The 22,806-nt window shown below is 44.6% G+C and overlaps 3 protein-coding genes and 2 long non-coding RNA genes across 14 annotated transcripts; 3 read left to right on the top strand and 2 right to left on the bottom strand.

The window, feature by feature from the left end:
• The first annotated feature begins 547 nt into the window (after window positions 1-547).
• On the top strand, window positions 548-2,305 carry LOC105417395 (uncharacterized). 2 transcript variants are annotated; one of them, XR_965072.2, is made up of 3 exons: window positions 548-1,149; window positions 1,234-1,490; window positions 1,707-2,305. It is a non-coding gene; the product is annotated as an uncharacterized lncRNA (long non-coding RNA). The 2 variants fall into 2 exon arrangements; XR_965071.2 differs by having other exon boundaries at window positions 1,234-2,305.
• On the bottom strand, window positions 2,164-6,840 carry zc4h2 (zinc finger, C4H2 domain containing). The gene is made up of 5 exons (XM_003970546.3): window positions 6,681-6,840; window positions 5,947-6,118; window positions 5,670-5,842; window positions 2,975-3,137; window positions 2,164-2,824 (listed from the first exon to the last, which is right to left on the bottom strand). Exons 1-5 carry the CDS (start codon window positions 6,731-6,733, stop codon window positions 2,711-2,713), a joined length of 675 nt encoding a protein of 224 aa, XP_003970595.1. The 5' UTR covers window positions 6,734-6,840; the 3' UTR covers window positions 2,164-2,710.
• LOC101068079 (moesin-like) lies at window positions 6,499-13,366 on the top strand. Of its 6 annotated transcripts, XM_029846922.1 has the most exons (16): window positions 6,499-6,524; window positions 7,212-7,308; window positions 7,754-7,801; window positions 7,962-8,045; window positions 8,118-8,213; window positions 9,030-9,152; window positions 9,455-9,606; window positions 9,680-9,763; window positions 9,842-9,988; window positions 10,142-10,238; window positions 10,395-10,558; window positions 10,680-10,810; window positions 10,972-11,132; window positions 11,646-11,759; window positions 12,370-12,603; window positions 13,008-13,366. In XM_029846922.1, the coding sequence occupies exons 2-16, from the start codon at window positions 7,300-7,302 to the stop codon at window positions 13,170-13,172; spliced, it is 1,809 nt and encodes a 602-aa protein (XP_029702782.1). In that variant the 5' UTR covers window positions 6,499-6,524; window positions 7,212-7,299; the 3' UTR covers window positions 13,173-13,366. The 6 variants fall into 6 exon arrangements, with proteins under 6 accessions (XP_029702782.1, XP_029702785.1, XP_029702784.1 ...); XM_029846925.1 differs by lacking the exon at window positions 6,499-6,524 and having other exon boundaries at window positions 6,918-7,308; window positions 10,972-11,075; window positions 11,646-11,738; XM_029846924.1 differs by lacking the exon at window positions 6,499-6,524 and having other exon boundaries at window positions 6,918-7,308; window positions 10,972-11,075.
• LOC115252299 (uncharacterized) lies at window positions 12,106-13,940 on the bottom strand. The gene is made up of 2 exons (XR_003890701.1): window positions 13,361-13,940; window positions 12,106-13,239 (listed from the first exon to the last, which is right to left on the bottom strand). It is a non-coding gene; the product is annotated as an uncharacterized lncRNA (long non-coding RNA).
• On the top strand, window positions 13,940-22,078 carry LOC101067852 (androgen receptor). Of its 4 annotated transcripts, none has more exons than XM_011610845.2 (10): window positions 13,940-15,116; window positions 15,692-15,828; window positions 16,053-16,169; window positions 16,380-16,523; window positions 16,630-16,836; window positions 17,960-18,104; window positions 19,183-19,313; window positions 19,467-19,614; window positions 19,692-19,815; window positions 20,674-22,078. In XM_011610845.2, the coding sequence occupies exons 1-10, from the start codon at window positions 14,284-14,286 to the stop codon at window positions 20,836-20,838; spliced, it is 2,151 nt and encodes a 716-aa protein (XP_011609147.2). In that variant the 5' UTR covers window positions 13,940-14,283; the 3' UTR covers window positions 20,839-22,078. The 4 variants fall into 4 exon arrangements, with proteins under 4 accessions (XP_011609147.2, XP_011609148.2, XP_029702780.1 ...); XM_011610846.2 differs by having other exon boundaries at window positions 19,467-19,618; window positions 20,674-20,810; XM_029846920.1 differs by lacking the exon at window positions 19,692-19,815 and having other exon boundaries at window positions 20,674-20,816.
• Window positions 22,079-22,806: the final 728 nt, after the last annotated feature.

Below are 22,806 nucleotides of genomic sequence, written 5' to 3'. Positions count from 1 at the left end.
GCTGCGTGACTGTCAGAGGCTGCAGAGGAGCCAGTCAGCTGTTCCTCTGCCAAACCCACTCATGTCTTCAAGCGCTCCCATGTTTGGAAGCGAGGCTGTGACACATCTCATTCCTTTAGCAGATGGTACACAATCCCAGATTCCTGGCATTGTGTGATATTAAACAATTATATGTGGATAACTTGGTTTAGATTTTGAGTTTTTAATAACAGACTTCCTGAATCCAAATCCAGCAGAGATGTGCTTTGTGACACACACTTTTGACACATTCTGGAAAAAGAAAAAAATATATCTTTATTTCAATGTGTGGTTGTAAACAAGCCACATATGAGACATGTGTAATATGTGCCAACCCTAAAAAAGTCCTGGGGGAAAAAAATTATATGTAATGCCTTAAATAATACTTTCTTCATGTAATATATTTTTTCTTATATAAATAAAATTGTGTTTTGAATAGTACAGTAATACAACTCCTCCCGTTTCCAATGCCCCTTCCCAACCAGGAGGTGGCGCTAGTGACGCGTCAATGGCAGGAAATTCTGCTGTTGTCTTGAGAAGAAGATGGCATCCAAAGTATACAGTCTGTTAACTTTCTAGACGTTTTATACACCCCCATTGTACACAAAAACGCAATCAACAAAAAATTTATAGAACTGGATAAAGTGTTATGATTAAGTACTATAGGACCGGTTGAGCTTGATAATTAACGACGCTACCTTTACGATTAAAAAAATGTTTTCGATTAAACAGCTACGTGTTAGCATAGAAGTGCACTTGTTTGCTTTGATTTAGGAGGTAACAGATAAACATCAGAACGCGTTCGCCTTCGATGTATTTCGTGCAGAAAGGAGGAGGACAGAGCTCTAAAAGTCTTCCAAAATAATGATTTCTCTTATATGGAGCAGGGGGCAGCACGCCGAGTCCCGCGGGCTTTAGAGAGGGGGGGGGCATGGACACAGAGAGGCCGGTAGGGGTGAGAACACCGTGTATTTAAGACAGTTGGCAGTCGAATCTGGAGTTCTCTGGTCTTCAAATAGAGATTGGAACCACCCCCTCTTCCAGGACCAGCAACAGCAACCTGGGGGCCCCGGGACTGGCCCAGTCCAACTAGACTACACCCTGGAGCTTAAAACTATCACGGAGAAACGGGTAAGTAAGCGGTTCCTGTCATGCAACTTGTGTTAAATGGACGTAACTGAGCCTATCTGTGCTACCTTTGTGGTTTGATGACAGATCGTGGAGGAGCACCGTGACAGGACCGTCTGCAGCCTGTTTGCAGGAACATGCTTCCCTGTCCTTGAGTCGTTTAATCAGGAGGCAGAAGACACATCTAGAGTTCCAGACACTACAGTTCAGACTAAACACATACTTTGGAGAACGTTTTGCATCGTTTCGACTGTTGTTCAGCAGTAGATCAACCTGCAGGGACACTGAATCCCTAATTAGGACCCGTCCAGATATAAACGTGTGGCAGGTGTAGGTTGTAACAGGTGCAGCCACACACACACACACACACACACACACACACACACTGCAGGAGTGTGAAGGTGATAATAGATGCTGGTGCTTTACAGTCAATGCCACAATTTTTTTTAATAAAAAGAGTATTATAGAAAGTGATTGATGATTCACATAATTTGTCTACTTTGCTTGTGTTGTTTTTGGATGAGTAATTTTATAATTATCTCTTTTTTCTTCAAATACAGGACTGTACATGTGCAGAATGTCTTGCTGCCCTTCAGTGATGCCCTTCACTGAATCTAGGAGGAACTACTCGGCAGACACATGTAGGTCACAGCAACCTGGGGTTGCCATAGAGGCGACCAGAGAACAGAGTTGCCCTGGCAACAGATTAAATGAGGGGTTACCCTGGCAATAACAACAGGAATTCATTTAGCGAAGCCTCGCTGTCCTTTTTCAGAGATACGTGCAGACAGCATTACACTGAAAAGGGTGATGGGTCATGATCCTACCGCTTTATTTTTATATTTATTTTATTTTTTATTACTGTACTATCACATTCATTGCTGAATAGATCCAAATCTTGATGGAAGACGTGGCTCAGCTGCAGGCTGTCTTATCTTCACACCAATCATTTCTTGGTTTTTTTTCTCTTTTTTTCTGTGTGTATGTGGGGCAAAAAACGAGCATGCCAACAAGATCAGTACAAAACAGCCATTGTTTATCATCTCATCAAAGTTACACACACAACACCTCCAGTTTGTGGCCACTGTGAGCACTGTAAACATAAAAACCACATCCTGTTCTAATTAAACCTTTTCAATGTTTTATACTGGCACAAAAACACGCAATGGACGGATGCATGCACTGCAGGACTAAAGTTCTAAATGACATACGATACAATATATAAGGCATCAAACTAGACTGACACACGTAAAATAACCGGGACTGTTTATCACAATCTATTTCAAATTATTGCAGTTACGTAGTTAGGGGCTAGGGAACATACTATAGGAATAACACAATTACATATAAATACATCCAAAGCACTTAAAAAAAAAGACATCAGATCAATTGTTGACAATTTATGATCTGGCCACGAGGACAATTTGTCATTCTGGGACTGTTTGTGGAAATTGTCCTGATACACAGCTTCTTTTTAGCCATTTATTTGAGGAAAATGGCTAATCTATGAAAGTGTGGGGCCAGGGCCCTGGGGATTCTACTAAAGGTGTGGGCAGAGCACGAGTTACTCATCCGGCTTCCTCTTGGGCTTCTTCGGATTGCGAGAGCGGCTTTTGGCTTTACACAACGGGCAGATGGGGGCGTTCCGATGAATCTGCTGGTGGCAGGATAAGCAGGCCTAGAGATGAGATGAGGGAGACTGTAGTCGTAAAAGTGCTCTTGTGCAGTAGTAATAAAACATGTTTACAATGGTCCCTGTGCACGTGTCGGACGAAGCCCACTGGTTCAGTTTTGGGCTGTCCAAACCAGTTCATAATAACACCAGTACCTTCATGGGTGGAGGCTGCTGTCTGAAGGTGGCTGTTTGCCGTGCATCTTGTTTCCGTGACACCTGGAGCTGCTGAGCAGCAGCTGCGGCAGCAGCAAGGGATTCTGGGATGGGAGGCTCGTGCGGCTCCTTCTGCCACTCCGCTTTCTGCTTCTCAAAGTAGCTGTTCAAAGCAGAGACGGAGGGAACACAGGCAGGCTGGGGTTCTTATTCAGAGCTTCACAATCCTATCTCGCTTTATTATCTCCACAGATGTGAAATCAAACACAAAGCAGACTTAAATCACACAGGCTCGTCTGTCTCCCGCTTCTTTAAAGCACAACTCTCCAGCAGAGGCGCAGCCATTGTGGAAGTTTTTGTCTGCGTGCATGTGACTGTGTTGGCGGGGGAGAAATTTGGCCTTGGACTTTATGCCTGGTTGGCCTTCTCTCAAAAGTAAAAAACGGGAGAGAGTGAGTGTGATCCTATTACTTTACGGTATCTGGTTTCTTAGATAATAGCTTTGTTAAATAAAGTTGTCTCTGGAGTAATCTAATGGACTGGGCTTTATCTAACGATGATAAACACAACACCCTGTAAGGGCTTCTTAAACACAAATACATCTGATTTTAGTTATTATTTGTCAAATGCCAGAACTTTGTTCTCGGGGCTGCGAGTAAAGAATGACGTCATCCTTTTCCGGACCCATTATTTTTCTGGTGTCCCAGAACTATTGTGTAATCGGCCAGATATTTAAAGTGGGATTAGAAAAGCAGAGATGCTGTCGGCGCTGCACTGAAGCCCAAACAGAACAGGATGGTTGTGTGACCGGGCTGCCGAGGCGGCGAGCGGGCTTTGTAAAGAGACGTGAGCTGGTCATAATTTGCGGAAAGAAGTCGACCGAACACCGTGTACAGAAGAGAGCCAACGACACGATGCTTGAAATGTCATCACAGTATCCAACAGCCTTAAAACCACTCTGTCTGCGTGACCATGAACGTGCACGTGAGACATGAATGGTTTGGGTCAGTGTGTTACTGAACCACAATAGTGCTGCCTTTCCCTGCCCGGGGCTGAAGGCTTCCAGGAGGAAGACCTCCTTCATATTTCCAGAGATATGGATGATATGGGATGTCTGGTTGTCATTTAAACTATTAAAGATTAAACAAAAAGCCCAAAAGAAAACACAGACGAGCCGCACTCGGTAGAAATTAACCTGTTGGTTTACACATCAGCCCGACAACACTGACATAAGCAAAACTAACATCTCCAACCGGGCAACAGGAACCACTGAAGAACTCAACTCACTCTTTCGGAGATCCGTCTGGAATTTTACCCGACCTGACACCCACCCCTGCATTTATTTGTGTCTCTCGGCTGCTACTTGATTTGCATTTAAACCCTTTTGGCAAGTTTGGCTTCAAACTTTGGATGGTTACATAATATGTGGATGTCCCATTAAAACTCGGAGACCATGAACTCTTCACCTGTCAAACGAGCCCAGATGAGGAGCACAATGTTCCCTATTTAGACCTTCCAAACACTCCCACACGTTGCTCCACTACGTGTGCAGCAAATTCTGAACCTGAGAGCAAACCTGCCAATCATCATGTAACCTGGTATTAAAATCTCCAACCTTCCCATTAATGACAAACCTTCCGAAAATCCTTTTAAAAAAGAAAGTCTAGAACTGATGGTCATAAATCTAAACGTTAGGAAATAAGCTTCCCTGTGGCATCATCCCAGCTCGCTATTCCACTTCTCGCCTTTTTCCCGGGACCTGAATAACAATATTGTGTCTTTTTTGTCAAATCAGGAGCACAATGATAGTTGCTCAGCCTGGCGCTGCTGCTGCAGCCTGAAGGACCATTAAATGTCTAATACTATGAGGTAATGGCCACTCTCTGGAAGAGCGCTGTAGTTTAAAGGCAGGCAGAGCTGCATTAATTGTTTTAAGGTTATGGATGTGAAGTCATTCTGGCTGGTGTAACTGGCAGCACAAAGGAAAGGTGGAAGCCTCCACACGGCAGAACCGACCAACGATTCTGGCTTTTCACCCAAATTACTGAAGACTGTCCACTAAATCTAATATCAGATACAGAAATTCAAGCCAAACTTTACAAAAAAAAATCTTCAAAAAGCCTCAACAACCTTTTAAAATGGCATGAAAACGTTCAGATATCTTTCGTGTGCTGCCCTCTTGTGGCACAACATCCATCGATCGTGTGTTTAACCCTACGTTTTGTCTCGCCAACCACATCCAGCTCTACGTACGGCGAGAAAAATGACAAAACTTCAGAGAGCAGGTGATATTTTCCAACCATTCTGGAACCACCACGGCCTCCGCTAGCGATTGCTACCAGCTTCCACTCGTATCAAAGCTCCTCTATTGGATCCCTTCCCTCTGTTTGCTGTAATGTGATGAAATCCTGTCGTCCAAATCAATAAAAGTGACCCCTCACATACACCAAAATGTCATTTGTTGCAATCTATTAAGAAAAAGTACCTCCATATCGAAAGCTTCACAGGAACATTTGACACGTAACATCTGTATTTGTCAATCAGATGATTTTCAATGATAATGCGGGTAAAAACTATCTTTTATGTGTTGTCAATAATTCTCCTGTTGGGTGTTGTGGTAAATTAGGTGGCTTTTGAGCTAAAATTGCTAAAGATAAAAACTTGTGCATGTCCGTGGATGTGTGCGTATACTGACTCCAGGGAGAGCTTCTCCTCTTCTTCGTTCAGGTTCGGAAGTCTGTGCAGACCTAAAGCCATTCTGAGGGCATCAACATGTTCCTTCAGGGGCTTGTACTCATCGTGCAGACGACGTGTTGTTTCCAGCAGCTTATTCAGGTCGTTCTCTGACTGCTTTATGGTGCTCTCCATCTGGGCAGGAAAGAGGTTATTTTCCAGCAGTAATTACATTACAAGCTAAACTGAGGTTTGAGTCCTACCTCTGCAGAGAAAATTGTTAAATCGCACTAACTCACCACATTTATATCAGCATGGATGAGACGCAGTTCTTCCACATGAGCCATTTTCTCTTGGAGCAGCAGGTCCATCTCTTGCTTGTACTCTTTCAGATGCTTCTCCTCAGATTCTAGAGCCTCAAACTCGATCTTCAGCCGAGACTTGATCTTCTGCATCTGGACAGTCTTGTTCCTGCAGCCCGCGACAGAGAGAGAAGAGCAGATATTTCCTTGACACACATTTTACTGTATGTGTTATAGCTCAAAATGGAGAAAACCTAATGAGTATTTAGCACCGCTATTAAGGAGGATAAGCGATCGCTGCAGCTGTCGGTTAATATTAACTGTTACATTCATCAAGCACGACTCAAAGAGGACATCTGTGGGGAAACTCTGTCAGGCTGGCTAGCTTAGTAGCTAGCTTACCCAAAATAATTAGCGTTGCACATCTGGCGTTTTGCAGACACGCATCTGGGATGGTGCACATAAGTGATCTGAACATGCACTGCGACTGGAGTTACGTGACTGTGTATCTTTCGGTCACTGCCATCAGTTCATGTTCGAAATTAGCTAAAATACCACAGCGTAAACCATTAAAGGTATGGTTGGAGGATGACAGGCTAGTATTCGCTAGCTCGGTGACAAAAGCGGAGGAACGGGGGCGCTTCTTTCTAGCTGGCTAACGCTAAGCTAAATACCGTTTTCCTCACTCCGTGCCAAACATCTGCCTGCCATCACTTTATTTCGCGTCTTACCGGATCTCTAGGATGTTTTCTAGTTTACACATGATTTCTTGATCGTCCGCCATGGTTTGGCAGCCCCTTGTTCGGTCGGTTAGCGGAGTTACAGTCAGGCCACGGTGGTCCTCCTCTTCATTAAAAACACAATAGGCGGCGGGAGCGCGCACACAAGGACGCGCCCGCAAAGTGAAACGTTGCAACAGGAGATCGCAGACAGTGTTTACTAATTTAAATAGGATGCAAATGGGAGTTATTAACAGTTCACACGTTTATCATTAACACTGTGGCCAATCAGACTTAAATGTTACCTTGTACACAGCGCTTTAAAATGAACAGAACATGCTGGCGGGGTCAGATGCTTACAAAATAAAGACTGTTCCTAAGTGGGTCTAGCCGAAAATATCTTGTGTGATTTAATCAATTGAGTGGGGAAACGAGAAATTGAAGGTTGCCTCTCAAAACTGCGAGGGCCCCGGGCTGCACTAGATTAACTAAGAGAACTAATACAATACAAAGGCTCTTTCACAGTCACTATAATCCTTGTAGGTATTGCAAGAAGGTTCATATGACTTTGCAGAGAAAAGACTCCTCACACCTCTGAAGACGTGTTGTGGCTGCAGATTAAAGAAAACAAATGTCTACCGTGAGTAGCCGTCACTCTTTTATAGCTTCATTTTAGACTTGCCAAGGTTGAATGTTTCTAATTTTTGTGGTTTAAATTTGTGAATCTGCTCTGCAACTAAAGCTCATCAGTGCGTCTGTCCGCACTAACTGCAGCTGAACCGTTATCCACACAAGAACAACGTTCTTATCACAGTTATTATTGATACGTCAGCTAAAATACTGTTCTAACAAACTTCACACGACAGAATGGTTGATGTTACAGCATTTGGTGATCATGTGAGACAGCTAAAGATATTAAAACAAATATGTTTTATAATCAGGAAGCAGGAAAAAGTGAGTAAAGTTGGACATTCAATTGCATGTAGCTGAAGCTTTGCTGTTATTTCTGAAAGGAGTGGTGAATATTTATGATTGGTGTAAAGAACTGTTTAGACTGTAATGTGGGCTCCGTGTTTTGATTGTAGTCCCCACCAACCACTTGTGATTGGATGCTCCTGGTTGAACAGAGACATGTAAGGAATCCTCTTTTTGGTCATTTTGCCGTCAGAGAACCAAGTTGCCCCCGACAACAAACTCAAAGATTTCAGTTGCCTTCACTGACTGCTGCTCCTTCACGCATGACAGAGCACCAAGTGTCCTCCTGAATTTTAGCGTTAGTCTTTTCTCTGGCAGATAAATGTTCGCGTAACAACCATGGACGCTGAGCTGGAGTTCGCCATCCTGCCCAGCACCACCGGCAAACAGCTCTTTGACCAGGTAGGCCGACCGCGGCGGCAGCGTCTGTTTGTCCACAGCTAAATGTGTGTGTTGTGTGTGTTGTGTGTGTAGATAGTGAAGACCATCGGACTGAGGGAGACCTGGTTCTTTGGGCTCCAGTACAAGGACAGCAAAGGTTTCTCCACCTGGCTCAAACTCAACAAGAGGGTGAGGAGTGTGTTCATGCCTTCTGGACTAAAAGAAAACCCTTTTAGGATCAGTGTTTCATCAGTTACTGCGTGATTGAAGGCAGCGAGAACCTTCAGCATCGTTTAAGCTCCTCACTGAGGTTTTAAATGACCTGTTTTTGGTCAATGTTCTCTTTCATGTTAGGTCTTTGAGAGGTTCAGACTGTTTAGTAGAGCATTGTGTCAAACTGCTAATAACGTCCTGCACATGTAGTTGGAGTGCAGCAGAGTTCTGTTGTTGGACCCTGGACCTTTTACCTTAATTAGCTTCCACAGTGTTGCATCGTCAGAGGTTTTGGAGTCAGTCATCAAGTAGTTTTCTACCACGCCTACAGGAGTCAATAAATATCAATATGCTTTCTAATATTTGGAGGTTTTCCAAAGTACCTGAGTTAGATGTTGGAACTGAATAGAACGTTTAAGGAATTTGGACTAAATTTGCTCCAGCATGCACATCAGATCTCATGATGTCTGAGATCCGCCACCAGCTTCTCAAACAGCCTTTTCACTTTAGTTGATCCAAGCTTTTGTATGCAGACTTCTCAGCTGTCGAATAAGCTGCTGGGACAAAAATCTTTTATGTTTAGCATTTGCATCCTTTTTATTGCTTTTTAACCACAATTCTCCATTTAAATGATCATAACTCTCTTACTCCTGCTACTGCCACCACTGATTTTATTGCTAATAATAATGATGAGAAGAAGAAGATAATAATTGTATTATTGTGGTTGTTTTTGTAGCTTTAAAACTCATTATTACCTGCTTCCTCCTCTTGGCATCTCTCTGCCGTTCCCAGGTGACAGCTCAAGATGTGAAGAGGGAAAATCCATTGTTGGTCAAGTTCAGAGCGAGGTTTTTCCCTGAAGACGTTGCTGAAGAACTGATCCAGGAAGCAACACAGCGTCTCTTTTTCCTGCAGGTGGGACGTTTTCAAATTAAATGAGGCTGTTTCCGATTCCTATTAAGTCAATGTCACCAAGAATTCTCATCACGCCATGAGAGCCAATCAAAACAACATGATGAAACGCAGCCGTAACAACCGTTGGGAATTCTATTGTGACTCCCACAGATGCTTTGAACTCTTTAGGGACAGGGACTCATATGAGTCAGAGAAACAGGCCCAGGTTCATTCAAGGCAAAACAAACACCAGAACTCAAATGGTCCATAGTGTAAACGCGAGTTATTTATAAGTTTATCCATTATTTTGATTATTTTTTTAGGTCAAAGAAAGCATTCTGAATGATGATATATACTGCCCACCTGAGACGGCGGTGCTCCTGGCCTCCTACGCGGTTCAGGTGAAACAAGGAGACTACAAGAAAGACTATCACGTACCAGGATACCTTTCAAAAGAGAAGCTGCTACCACAAAGGTGCCGCCAGCTCCTGATTTTCATGTGGAAAATTGAAATTATTTTCAGGTTGTAACTGGTTGGTCTCTAATAGAGTTTTGGAGCAACATAAACTAAATAAGGATCAGTGGGAGAAAAGAATCAAGGTTTGGCATGAAGAGCACAAGGGACTATTGAGGTACTGCAGACCAGAATTTCTGTTTTTAATCCTAAATCTTAGAGCTTTCCTTGTTGATTTAATCCCTTCACTTTGCAGAGAGGATGCCATGGTGGAGTACCTGAAGATAGCCCAGGATCTGGAGATGTATGGGGTCAACTACTTTCACATCAAGAACAAGAAAGGCTCTGAGCTGTGGCTGGGAGTGGACGCCCTCGGCCTCAACATTTATGATAAAAAAGACAGGTACTCCACCAAGTGTCAGTAGTATTATTAATGCGTGTGCATTACATGATGTTAGCATGCTGTCATTAGCACTGCAGTATCCAGAGATCATGGAAACATCTTTGGAAAGCTTTTATTCTCTGTTATACTATAAATTTATACTGTATTTTGCAGGATGACTCCCAAAATAGGCTTCCCCTGGAGTGAGATCAGAAATATTTCCTTCAATGACAAGAAGTTTGTTATTAAAGCTATTGACAAGAAGTCTCCAGTAAGTAGAAATTCTTCTATATTTGGTCCTTTGTGGTATTTTGTCCCCCAGGATGTTGGAGTTATAAGCTGGAATATATCCAATTTGTTTTTGGCCAATCATTTAAAAAAAAAAAAGCCACATGAACTGCTGATTATTTAATATTTGTGTTTGTAGGACTTTGTTTTTTATGTGCCTCGTCTTCGCATCAACAAACGCATCTTGGCCTTATGCATCGGGAACCATGACCTCTACATGCGCCGCCGCAAACCCGACACCATCGAGGTGCAGCAGATGAAGGCCCAGGCCAGGGAGGAGAAAAGCAAGAGGCAGATGGAGAAGTAAGCCACAAAGGCGTACTTTGTTAGGGTTTACAATCTGTTCTCTGCGCGTGGAAAAAAAAAACTGTCACGAGATGAAGCTATTTTTCAAATGTGTATTTATGCACAATTCTCCTGTCAGGGCTCTGCTCGAGAGCGAGAAAAAAAAGCGTGAAAATGCAGAGAAGGAAACAGAGAAGATTGCTCGGGAGACCATGGAGCTGATGGAGAGGCTGAGACAGATAGAGGAGCAGACAAAGAGAGCTCAAGATGGTCTGACGAGTTTCTGAATGCACGCACACACGCAGTGAACTCTCAATTTCACTTCCACTTTTCTGCTTCAGAACATTAAAATAAGGCCGTATTATGCAGCGGGATTTGTGCCACAAAGCAAACTTATCCTGGGTGAATGTCGGTGTGTGTGTGCGTTTCAGAGCTGGAGGAGCAGACTCGCAAGGCCCTCGAACTAGAGAAGGAGAGGAAAGTTGCCCAGGAGGAGGCTGAGCGTCTGGACCAGGAGCGCCAAGCTGCCGTGGAGGTGAAGGCTGCCCTGCTGCAGCACTCTGAGACCCAGATCAAGAACCAGGAAAGCCTGGTACTGCTGAGAGGAAACGGGGCTCTGCACCAGAATAGTGTACAGGACAGTGAATCGTGATGTCTAGAGCTTTTCTGGCTCTGCTTACCCACAAAACCGAGGGCTCCTAGTATACACATGAGCACGTGTACGTAGGCTGGTTGGAACATTAGATCAACTAAAAGTAGAAAAATGAAACAATTTAAAATCATCAGGGGTTCATTAAGTGAGATTATCATTGAACAAAATGTGATCACCATCTGATCACTCTGGTCTCTAAATGTGATCGTGAGGAACATTTCAGGTAGAAACAATAGCAGCGTTGTGCCTCACCGTATCAAAGAAGTGAAGACAATGACAATCAAAGCTCTCAGAGTTGCACATTATCTTGTTCTGGATTCACAGATGCACATTTTCCTCGAGACACACGTGAGCAGCCTCAGACAGAGCACAACGACCTCAGACACGAAGTACCCAACTCTCTTCCTCTGCGTGTGCGTGTGCGTGTGTGTATGTGTGTGTGTGTGTATGCAGGCCACTGAGCTGGCAGAGCTCACCTCCAAGATCTCCCAGCTGGAAGATGCCAAGAAGAAAAAAGATGAGGAGGCAAATAAATGGCAGAAAAGGGTGAGACTTAAGAGGAAACGGGTGAGATAAGATAAGAGATACATTTTGTTCATTTCACAAGCAAGGTCAGATACAACAAATATGCAGAAGCGATAAGAATAAATTCCAACATAAAATATAGGGATGGAATGTAAGAAAAAAAATGGGAACATCTGAAAGAGCTGGGAGTATTTGGATGTCAGCTGGACTTCAGAAACTTCAAAAGTCATTATTTCAGCCTGTCAGATGTGTGGAGTGAGTCTGGTGTCGATAATCTACTAATGTTTCAAATCTGAGCCAAGTTCCTGATATACTGTGAGTGTAAGACCTCAAGGTTTTCCCGTCATGGACACATCGTTCACGTCTATGGTAGAATGACTGTTCTTGGTTTGATATATAATTATTAATAGCACTGAACATTTAACACAGCTCTGAATAAAGTCGTTTTAAATAAGTCCCATTAAGTACATGGAATCTCTTTCAAATGATTCCTCCTCTTTATTATCCAGAAACTGTCTCAACTGCAGCTTTTGAGTGAATTTATCATGTATCAAGTTTCTCAGTTGAAAATAGCAACCGTTGTCAGCCTTTTGGATGGAGACCAGCGCGGCCCGACTCCATCGTTCCTCTGACCTCTCTCTGTCCTTGACAGGCCATCATGGTCGAGGCTGATTTGGAGCGAACCAAAGAGGTGCTGAAGACCAAACTCGTGGGGGTCCACATTCAGGATTCGGTCCCCTCTCACCTGCAGGAGCACGACGAGACGGACGAGAGCAGCGCGGAGGCCAGCGCCGAGCTGACGGTTCCGGGCATGGTCCGAGACCGCAGCGAGGAGGAACGGGTGACCGAAGCCCAGAAGAACCAGAGGCTGCAGAAGAACCTCAAGGTGGCGTTCAGAAAATACTCACTTGCTAATTTTTACCCCTCCTAGAGGTCAGAGGTCATGTAGTGGACAGCAGTGGATGTCGTACAGAAACCTGATAACTGCTGCTTTACTTTTGAACATGCTCAACACACACACACACACACATATAAATATATATGCAATTTTAAAATCAATTATGAGTGCATTTAAATATTCTGGGTTTCTCTCGTGTCACAGATCTCATTCAGACTATTCAGCACTTTTGCAGCTGCACTAGAATTATTCTGTAGCTCCCAACCAGAACAAATCGGGAGAGCTCAACAAAAAAAAAATGGAGTTAATAACGATGGACAATAACGCGGAGCAAAGGCTGCGCAGGGCTGATTCTCCTGAGAATTTCATTCTGCGGCTGCGTTCTCTTTCAGTTCCTGAGCACCGAGCTTGCTGCGGCAGTAGACGAGAGCAAGAAGACCCCCAATGACCTGATCCACGCCGAGAACGTGAAGGCGGGCCGCGACAAATACAAGACCCTCCGCCAGATCCGCCAGGGCAACACCAAACAGCGCATTGATGAGTTTGAGTCAATGTAGTGGCTCTTAAAAGTGCAGATTATTGTAGGTTAGATCACTGCTTGAGGTCACTTTTACTTCCAGACTCCTAAAACAAATAATGACATGTTTTTCATACACAACAAATGATTACATCATTAGTAATTACATCATTCAGCCATTTTACAAAGTGCAAATCAGGTTCATAGACAAAAATAAAAGCTGATTACCATCCTGAGATTGATTTTTGTCCGAATTGACCTTCTGTGTGTTACTTGTGCTGACGTGCTGCAGAATCTCACCACTGCAGCACAGCCGGTTCTGCTGCAACAGACCACTCAGAAAAACCCACCCTGCCTCACGCCATCATTCAAATGATTCCACAAATGTCTTTACACAGGCAGTTTCAATGTCCTGTCCTCCTTTATCAGTGTTAAAGAACACACACACACAGCTGAGGAAGACCAAGGTGGGTGATTATGTTTGGCCAAAACACACTTTTCAAGTTGAGAACTTGCTTGATAAGCATATTTAATGTCTCTTAAGAGCTTCAAAGTAAAATAAGGAGTGGCTGGACCGCTACAGAGGAAATCTGACCCTAGAGAAGCCTAATTTGAATAAATAAACGAAAACGAAAGAGTCCTCTTTCCACAGCAAAGTAAACCTCGTAAACGTGCTAAATAAAGAAGAGCGCGCTAATCCTAATGTCGCTGTGGTCGGTGCTATTTATTAATCCCGCTGTCGCTGCGCAAGATGCATTTACACTTCGCGGCCTGACAGACGACAGACAGACAGCAGGACATCGACGGAGACAATCTGTTATTTTGGAGTTATTGTTTAGTGTAAATCAGTCATCGTATCAAAGTGCAAAGTCCTTGGAAACAGCCCTTGCGAACTGGATCAAGTTTGGACAGAGGGGCTTCGCGCAAAGGAAAGGCTCGTTTGGTTAAAAAAAAATTAAAAAGAAAAGAAAAGAAAAGAAAAATTCGCCGTCTAATCGACGGGACGTAACTTCCATATAGGAAATCTGTCACCGACGGCTGCTGATTTCCCCATACTCTGAGGCTTATGACAGGAGTCTGACGGTAGGAGTCCTCCCGCCTGCCGAGACTTGGTTCACTAGTCGTGTGCGCACACAGCGCGCAGATGAAAGATGGCCTTCCTCTCCTGTTTATCTGACTTCGAAAAGCCCTCCAACTCTTTTGAAATGAGTGATCGGCTGGATCTCGCGGACTCCTGTGCTTTTCCCTCCACTGCCGAGCTCTGTAAGGCAGTGTCGGCGTCGCTGGGTTTGGATACCGCGTCCTCTCCCGTCAGTAATATGAACCAGGGCTTCTCTGGCATCGGATACTCGGTCTACGGATCTTCTGCTGAGAGCGGATCAGAGTTGGAATCGACCCGGGATGTGAACTCCGAGGGCGCGATTCCCCCAGGAGCCACCGACCGCTGCGAGGAGGACTTTGGAGAAGCGCATCAGTACACGGTCAGCTGCGTGGAGCTGCTCGGATCGGGCGAAGTGGACATCGCGCAATCCGTGACGCGCGCCCCGGTGATCTCAGGGTTTGTCCGCAAGGACTCGAACTTGTTCACAAACCCGACGGGAGAGGTGCCCGCGCCAACACTGGCGAGCGAGCTCACACCTCGGCAACCGTATAACTCGCACGCTTCCAACCCCAGAATCTACCGAGAGAACCCGGCTGTGTGGCGCGCTTTCAGCGGAGAGGCTGAGCCAGAGAGACCGGGCGGATATAATATGTTGTGTAAATACTGCAATTGCGCCCAAGCTTCTAATGGATCCGGACTGGAGTGCCGCTGTGTTTGGTACAGCGATGGGGAGCAGGGTGGTAAAAACGGCACCCAGGCAGCCGTGGCACAAGAGTACGGTCAAGTGGAAATGTACCAGAACGCGAAATCACAAGGACACGGCGCGTACTCTATCAAGACTGAACAGCCAGCGTGGGTGGATTGGACGGATCGCAGATTCAGGTAAATAAACTTGGCTATAGGTTCGGGACAGATATTTATCTCTGCTTTGTTGAGTTTGTGTGTGTGCGTGTGTGTAGCGCCGCGGCTTCAAACCGAGACAAAGTTAAAATGTCGAACAGACCCAAGTTGTTTTTAATACTTCGAGGTCAACTTGCAAGGCGACACATGTATGTGCTTACACAACGAAGGGGATCTAATTCACGTGCATGCGCCCAAGGAAGAACTCCCAAGTTTGTCTTGTCTTGCGCTGATAAAGGTCCAGGAGAGCTGCAGCACCTGTTGCTGATTCAGCGCCTGGCTGCAAGAAACCAAAATAAAGAAAAATTCCGTCGGCATTAGTTACTGTCCTCAATTTTTACTCGATTTAAAAACGCACGGCAGTTTTTCGACAACGGTGTGACTCCAGCAGCCCAGGACAGCGCCGGTTCCTAAAATAATTTAAATGGATTTAGGGAATTAGTGCCCCATTTGCCATATAGTGCTGTCCTGTGGGTGTTGACCTCGAAAATGTGTTGTTGTCTAAGTCCTCACTGTTTCTAAAGCAAAGTGGTTAATCATATTATGTGTGCACACAGGCATGAGGACCTGCTGCATGGAATGTACCTGTCGGAGAGGAGAGTGTGCATGGTGTGCGGCGATGATGCCTCTGGCTGTCACTATGGAGCAGTCACCTGTGGCAGCTGCAAAGTGTTCTTCAAAAGGGCTGCTGCAGGTGAAACCCTTTGATTGTACACATGTGCAATTAACCATCCACTGATTTAATCTCACCCTCATCGGTGCCAGAGGGGCACAGTGACCTGGCATGGTACGGGGAAGTGATCTGTTATCAGTAAAAACGCCCACGTGTCGTTGCCCTGGATGGAAACGGGAGTGTGTGTGGTGGGGGGTGGGGGGATTGCTAAAGTGGTTCCCATGTGATTTGCTTTGTGTCACCAGGTAAACAGAACCACCTGTGTGCCAGCCGCAACGACTGCACCATTGACAAACTGCGGCGGAAAAACTGCGCCTCGTGTCGACTGAAGAGATGCTTCATGTCTGGGATGAGTCTTAAAGGTGAAGCAGTGGAAGGATCCAAAAATGAACCTGGATCAGTTCTTAATTAAGTAGCGTTTTATATGAATACTTTTTGCTGGAGGTCAGTGATCATCCTTGTCCCACATAGTTCCATAGAACCAGAAAGCATGGTCAGGCCTCTACATATGGATAAATACAAATATGTTTATCTCTTCTCTCATTTCCTTTCTTGTCTGTGTTGTGTTCTAGGTCGCAGGCTGAAGGGAGTTGCGCAGGCAAAGAATGGAGAGGCGGAACATCCCCTGACTGCGTGGGGGCCAGGGGAGCCAGGAGAGAGGAGCGGAAACAACAGAGCCGTCTCGGAGCCAGGAAGTGCAGCCTCCAGGCCTCATTGTAAGAATTATTGTCACCGAAGCTCAAGCTCGCTAAATCGATATCCATTGCAGTTTTGGGTGGGGTTGTCCAGACTGAATAATATAGTACAGTGTGTCTTCGGCAGCATCCCAGACCTTGGCCGTATCCATCCCCCCGGCCCTGTCTTCCTGCCTCTCCCTACTCAGTGTCCTGCAGACCATTGAGCCAGCCTTGGTCAATGCCGGCTATGACCACAGTCAGCCGGACAGCCCCACATCCCTGCTCACCAGCCTCAATGAGCTGGGAGAGAGGCAGTTGGTGTCTGTGGTGCGCTGGGCGAAGGCCATCCCAGGTAAGGGATTCCAAATACGGCTGCGTAAGCAATGGTGCAGTTGTTGCTGTTTTTTTCCCAGGATAAACAGTTTGCATGTAATTCTGGGCCAAACTTTCCAAAGCCAGACTGAATGGATGGCACTGTTGTAAAACGTGGAGTGGAGATTCTGGCGCTAACGGGCCAAACGCGAGAAAGTGATTTGCTGTAATCGTGCTTTAAATCTATTCAAATAAGTGCAACACGTTGCTTCAGGACCTTTGATTGAAGACCACCTGTTATAATCTCGTTTATTGGAGTCGGATCAGAGCGCCAAAGTGGACGAGGCAACACTTTGTCACAGTGGCCCCAACTTGTCTGTCCCAGAATTGGGCGTCAGCAGGCGTCAGCTGTTTTAGCTGCAGGCTAATGATTGTAGAGCTGCAGGCAGGATCAGCCAAACACTACAAGAACTGGATTATCCTTCTATGTTTATTTTCATTTAAAGCAAGTCAGACTGATTGACAAACAAAACAAGTTGAATGTGTCCTGATATTTAAAGGTTGGCTTGATTTTTGTTGATGTAGAAAGGAAATTAGCATATTAATATCTTTCCTATTTCAATACAGTTTACCGTGAGATGGCTGTTAAATACACTGGTTTTGATGGGACAGAGCTAATAAATACTGATTACTGTTAAACACAGCACATGGTGGATAAATCTGATAAGTAACAGTAGTAGTAATAGATTCAAGGGTTTAATGGTGTGGACCTCAGGTGGGCATAATTTGGCATCTCTAAGTGCATCATATAAATTGAAACAATTTTTTTTTCGTATTTTTTAAAAGACTGATTCAGACATTGACCACTTGAGGGAGACATTTTCCTATTTCATGAACCTTTCGAGTGTTTCACAAAATTCAATCATTTGTGTGTGTGTGTGTGTGTGTGTGTGTGTGTGTGTGTGTGTGTGTGTGTGTGTGTGTGATGGGACCAAAATAAGAAAGCAAATGAGAAAAACACAAGCTGGCTTAAGCATGTTAGGAATGCACACATTTGTAGTCTGAAATCATAAAATGTCATCTTATGTACATTTTTAGGCTTTATTATTGTTACCTGAACAGAAGAAGACACCAGGTTTAATGAACGCTGGTATGTGTAACAGGTTTCCGTGACCTTCATGTGGACGACCAGATGTCAGTGATCCAGTTGTCATGGATGGGGGTCATGGTGTTTGCTTTGGGCTGGAGGTCTTACACGCTCACCAACTGCTCGCTGCTCTACTTTGCTCCAGACCTCGTCTTCAATGAGTAAGTCGTGACGAGCGTTCTGCGCTCTGTGGAATTCTAACTCCGAAGCCTTTCAGTTAAAGTTAGCAGCTGTGCACTAAACCTGGTGCAGTCTCTTTAAGCAGACACACAAACGTGGATTTTAGTGTTGCGATACAATGAGCGTGTAAACATCCCGATATTTCACCTGTCATTATGGTTGGAAACAAATGCACAGTGGAATACGGAGCTTTAGAAGAAGTTTTTATTGGTGCGGTAAATAACTTCTTCTCAGTGAGACAACAAGTCTTGTCTAGTCTCAGAATTCTTTTAGGTTCCATACAGATGGCCGCAGAGGGATCACCTCAGATGATTTATTCCATTTCATCTTCAGCAAAGCCGTCGTTAGATCGCTGTCAGAACTGCTCCGTTTCTACAAGTTTGCACTTGTACCAAACTTCCTGCAGCCTCAGTCACGACGCTTCTGACACGACTACACCTAGTCATCGTTGTTGTTGTTGCCTGTGAATGTTTAAAACTGTACGCTGGGGGACAGGACAGAAGCAACACTCGCAACTTATTACCACCAAAAACTTTGGGGCTTTTACCGCAACGCTGCACAAAAATGCTTCCAGGCCGTCAGAGCGGCTTTCACTCCGCTGGCATTTTCATGCAACATTAGCAAAATTCTCATTCTGTAGAGAGAAGACCTCTGTCACTCTATCAGCTGCCTCTGACCTGCCTGGTAATGGATATGCCCACCCTCACTGCCAGCCCTCCTTTTCTCTGCCTCTCCATTGTTCTCTTTTTTCATTATCCATCTCACTCCTTCTCCCTCACCTCAGTTACCTTTTCCCTTCCTTTTTATTAACCCTCTATCTATCTATCTATCTATCTATCTATCTATCTATCTATCTATCTATCTATCTATCTATCTATCTATCTATCTATCTATCTATCTATCTAGTTTTTGATTGGTGACACTTTACCTGATTTACAGTCTTATTTTGTGGATGAAGCTGCTCTGTGTGATGGTTCCTGTATTCAGACGTGGATCACGACCTTCCTCTCTACCCTCCTTTTGTTCCTCTTCCTCCTCTCGTGCTGTTTTTCCATGCAGCAAACGAATGCATTTGTCCAGCATGTATGAACACTGTATGAGGATGAAGCTGCTGTCCCAGAGGTTCTACATGCTGAAGGTCACCGAGGAGGAGTTCCTCTGCATGAAGGCGCTGGTCCTCTTCAGTATCAGTGAGTCCGCCCGGACAATGTCCCGAAAATTATTAGAATGTCAAGCCGGCAAGTGAAATATGGCTGCACTCTGCTGCAGCCATATTTCAGAGAGGTGATGGGAGGGGTATTGTCTAAGAGAGTTATTGTTGTGTTCTGGTTTTGTGGTCACAGTGCCAGTGGAGGGTCCGAGGAGCCAGCGTTGTTTTGATGAACTGCGAACCTCCTACATCAAGGAGCTGGACCGCTTAGCGAGCCACTATGGGGAGACCACCCGTAGACAGAGGCTGTTCCAGCTCACGCAGCTGCTGGATTACCTCCAGTCGGTAACAGATACAATCCTACCTCACACGTGGAGCCATGATGCATCTATTAACCGTACCATCAATGTTATTCTAGACAGAACCGCAGAACACAGATGTGGATCAAACAAGGTCAGCTAGGTTGCAGGGAGATTTGTCATGCCTGCTTCAATTACAGAATTCACGCATCACAGAGAGATTTAAAGAATAAAGTCTTTCAGGTCTGTATCAGATGGAGCTGAAGTCTATAAAAAACTTTAGCTGAATTTTTTTTTTCATGACCTGGGCCTTACTCTCTCTTTAGTTAAACATATACCAAAGATCAGGTGATTCCTGGTAACAATTAAAGATTTGATACTGGTTAACTGGTAGGCAAACAGTCCTTCTGACCTCTGTGTTCATGTTTGTTCAGAAAAAAAATAACCTTTTAATATCCTGCTTTGACCAAAAGTCTCATTTTATGCTTGTCTGCAAAGTGACAGAAGCATAATTTCTTCAGAACGGGAACATCGATTAGCCTGTACATAACTAAAGAATTGTGTTGATCTGTCGAAAAGCAATACGACCACTAGAGGGCGCAGTCGATCTCTTGCCATCCCCCAACCAGCACATTTCACAGTGATCAGAGAAAACAAAGGGAGGTTGAAGTAAAAATCCTGACATCAGTGATTGGAAACAGGCCAGAGGAGCAGTTTGACTCTCAAGTCTTTCATTGAGGATTTAGTTTTGAATGCTGAGCTTTGTCCATGTTCCTCTCACATCCCAAGCTCCTCTAATGTGTGCTCTGTGCTCGAGGGCACCCGGGGATTGTCTGCCAGGGCCCTTTAAGTACAGGACCACATTCGATCAAGACTTTGCTGTTCAGCCCGCTCTGGGCTGTACTCGGCAAACGGCGCCACAGCCACCGTCATCTTTTTTAAAATCACCTCTCACAGCTCAGAGGCCATTTGTTACTTCCACCTTAATCTGCAGACTCTGTTCTCTTGCAGCGCCGCACTCATTAACCCGCAACATCTTTGTTATTCATAACACCACGTCCTCCTCTCCATCTCTCTCTCTCCCCTTCCCCTTTTTCTTAGGTTGTGAGGAAGTTACACCAGTTCACCTACGATCTGTTCATACAAGCGCAGGCTCTGCAGACGCAGGTCAACTTCCCGGAGATGATCTCGGAGATCGTGAGCGTTCACGTGCCCAAGATCCTCTCCGGTGTGGTCAAACCCATTCTTTTTCACGGTGCAGACTGAAGAGGAGTGTGCCACTTAAGCTCTGGCAGACAGCCATTAAGCCATTTCTGGTGAAGCTCCACAAGGTAAAAGGCTTATTATTGGAATACAAGTTACCTTCAAGCTCCATTTCACCTACAGGGAGATGTTGGGTCACTGTGAGACCACGAGTGGACATTTTGAGCAGAGCATTTTGGTGCATTCTTTATTTTCCTGTTATTGATTGTTTGTTTGTTTGCCTGGTGTATGTATAGCAAACATGCAGTGTTTCTGCAGTTTGGCACCACTCAGCATGTTTTTCCAGATGAGATTTCTGTAACTTTCCTGTGCAGCAAAATGAAATTTGTTCACGCTTTTTCCCTCTGAATTTAACAGCGTGCACGTGAGATGAACAAAATTATTGATTGACAGGAGCATTGTGTTTGGCATGTGTTTGGTTTTCACGAAGGTGACTTTTTGAAGAGCAGACTTCAAATCCTTCTTTGTACTTTCTTCCTTTTCCTACTGCTTTAATGTTTCCACGGTGATCTTAGCTGTGCGTAATATTGAATTGCTGTGTTTGCAACATCAGGAATTTTTGCTAAATGTTAGAATGGCCTTTACAACAGCTTAAGTTGGAATTAAACCAAGGCATGACTCAACATGTGATGATGATGAGGGCAGAGTGAAGAAAAAATTATCCCCACAACCAATGTTAAAGCATGTAAATATATTCATGTTAAATATTTTCTCATCCTGATGTCATTTCAATCTGTAGCCTGCATGTCATGTGACAGATAAACAAGGGAGAAATAAACAGATTGAGGTGCTTTTTGCACCATCAGGATAGTGTCACCCCACCCAATGATGGCGATGCATCACAGCAGGATCATCTATGGCCTTTAGGCACTCTTTGCTGCAAGTTCTGGCCTTCTACCCCCATCTAGTGGCGACGACTGGATCTGCACCAGTAAACTGAAACGCAGCATTAGTGAGACAACATCTGTTGGATCCATTGACATTTGCTTCATAATGTAATTGGACACGGATTCAGTCAGTGTTTGAACAGGGTTACTGTTAAAGAGTCACAAGAGGGGGGGCGTTAGTGATAAAAAGCAGAAAGTAAACAAGGAGTACCTTTTAATGTGAGGGGGGTGGAAATTAGGACCATCTACAAATATCAAGGGCAAAACATTCCTTTTCTGTTAGAGTTGCCTAATTTTATATAATGTCTCCTAAAGATTATTGTAATAAAAAATAGACCTTTCTGGGTAACATTCACCAATTTCATTGAATTTTTTTTTTTTGTCCCTGTTAAAAATTAAAGCTGAATGAAGTGGGCATTAAAAGGACTTCTGAAATATCTCTTATTTACATATATGCCCCTGGCATCCTTTCCTTGAAAACATTGGCATTCTGTTGGTTTCCCGACGATCAAACATGTATGCGCTGATGTCAACATTTGAACTCAGTTTAGATTCCATTTGATTGCTGTGTTTCTGTGAGCCTGCTCAGCATCAATATTACATGCCTACTCCAGCACTAGCAGGTCTCGCCCCCCCGCCCTCCCCGTTGGGTAGCGACTGCCACAGAAAGCACAAACACAGTCACCGCAAACAACAAAAGCCCAAACTCTTTCCTTGTGTGGAGAAGGGGGAGAGGATAACGGGAAGAGGAACTTGTCGAAGAGATGACGCAAATGAAAAGATGAGGCAACTGCAAAGTTCCTGGGACGCTCTCGGGGTAATGTGGTTGGCACTAAGGGGCTTTGCTTCCTACAGGACCTTACATAAAACTGTTTGTAGCACCAGGTTACTGCCACTAACAGCTACGGTGACCGGAAAACAATTAGATTGCAGAGGTGGAAAGAGGACACCCATGAATGAGGTTGTCTCGATGGCCTATCTAATGGAGGGTGATTCCTACCCAAGCACCAGTCCATTAACAACCAATTAACTTCCTATTAATATTTTACCAGACAGGGCCTCTTATCCTGGTGTGTTTTAAGGA

Source organism: Takifugu rubripes, chromosome 14 (genome assembly GCF_901000725.2).
Source record: "Takifugu rubripes chromosome 14, fTakRub1.2, whole genome shotgun sequence".
Classification (NCBI taxonomy): domain Eukaryota; kingdom Metazoa; phylum Chordata; class Actinopteri; order Tetraodontiformes; family Tetraodontidae; genus Takifugu; species Takifugu rubripes.
Note: the sequence above shows the minus strand (reverse complement) of the source record. Positions and strands in the feature narration are given on the sequence as shown.

Bases quoted from the DNA above. Each gene is read 5' to 3' on its own strand.
- zc4h2 (XM_003970546.3), bottom strand. From the start codon at position 6,733: ATGGCGGACGATCAAGAAATCATGTGTAAACTAGAAAACATCCTAGAG. The intron at 6,119-6,680 runs GTAAGACGCGAA...CGCGGGCTGCAG, and splicing joins GAAAACATCCTAGAGATCCG to GAACAAGACTGTCCAGATGC. The intron at 2,825-2,974 runs GTACTGGTGTTA...TCTCATCTCTAG, and splicing joins AGCAGCCTCCACCCATGAAG to GCCTGCTTATCCTGCCACCA.
- LOC101068079 (XM_029846922.1), top strand. The intron at 8,046-8,117 runs GTAGGCCGACCG...TTGTGTGTGTAG, and splicing joins GCAAACAGCTCTTTGACCAG to ATAGTGAAGACCATCGGACT. The intron at 8,214-9,029 runs GTGAGGAGTGTG...TGCCGTTCCCAG, and splicing joins GGCTCAAACTCAACAAGAGG to GTGACAGCTCAAGATGTGAA.
- LOC101067852 (XM_011610845.2), top strand. From the start codon at position 14,284: ATGGCCTTCCTCTCCTGTTTATCTGACTTCGAAAAGCCCTCCAACTCT. The intron at 15,117-15,691 runs GTAAATAAACTT...GTGTGCACACAG, and splicing joins TGGACGGATCGCAGATTCAG to GCATGAGGACCTGCTGCATG. The intron at 19,816-20,673 runs GTCTGTATCAGA...CCTTTTTCTTAG, and splicing joins TAAAGAATAAAGTCTTTCAG to GTTGTGAGGAAGTTACACCA.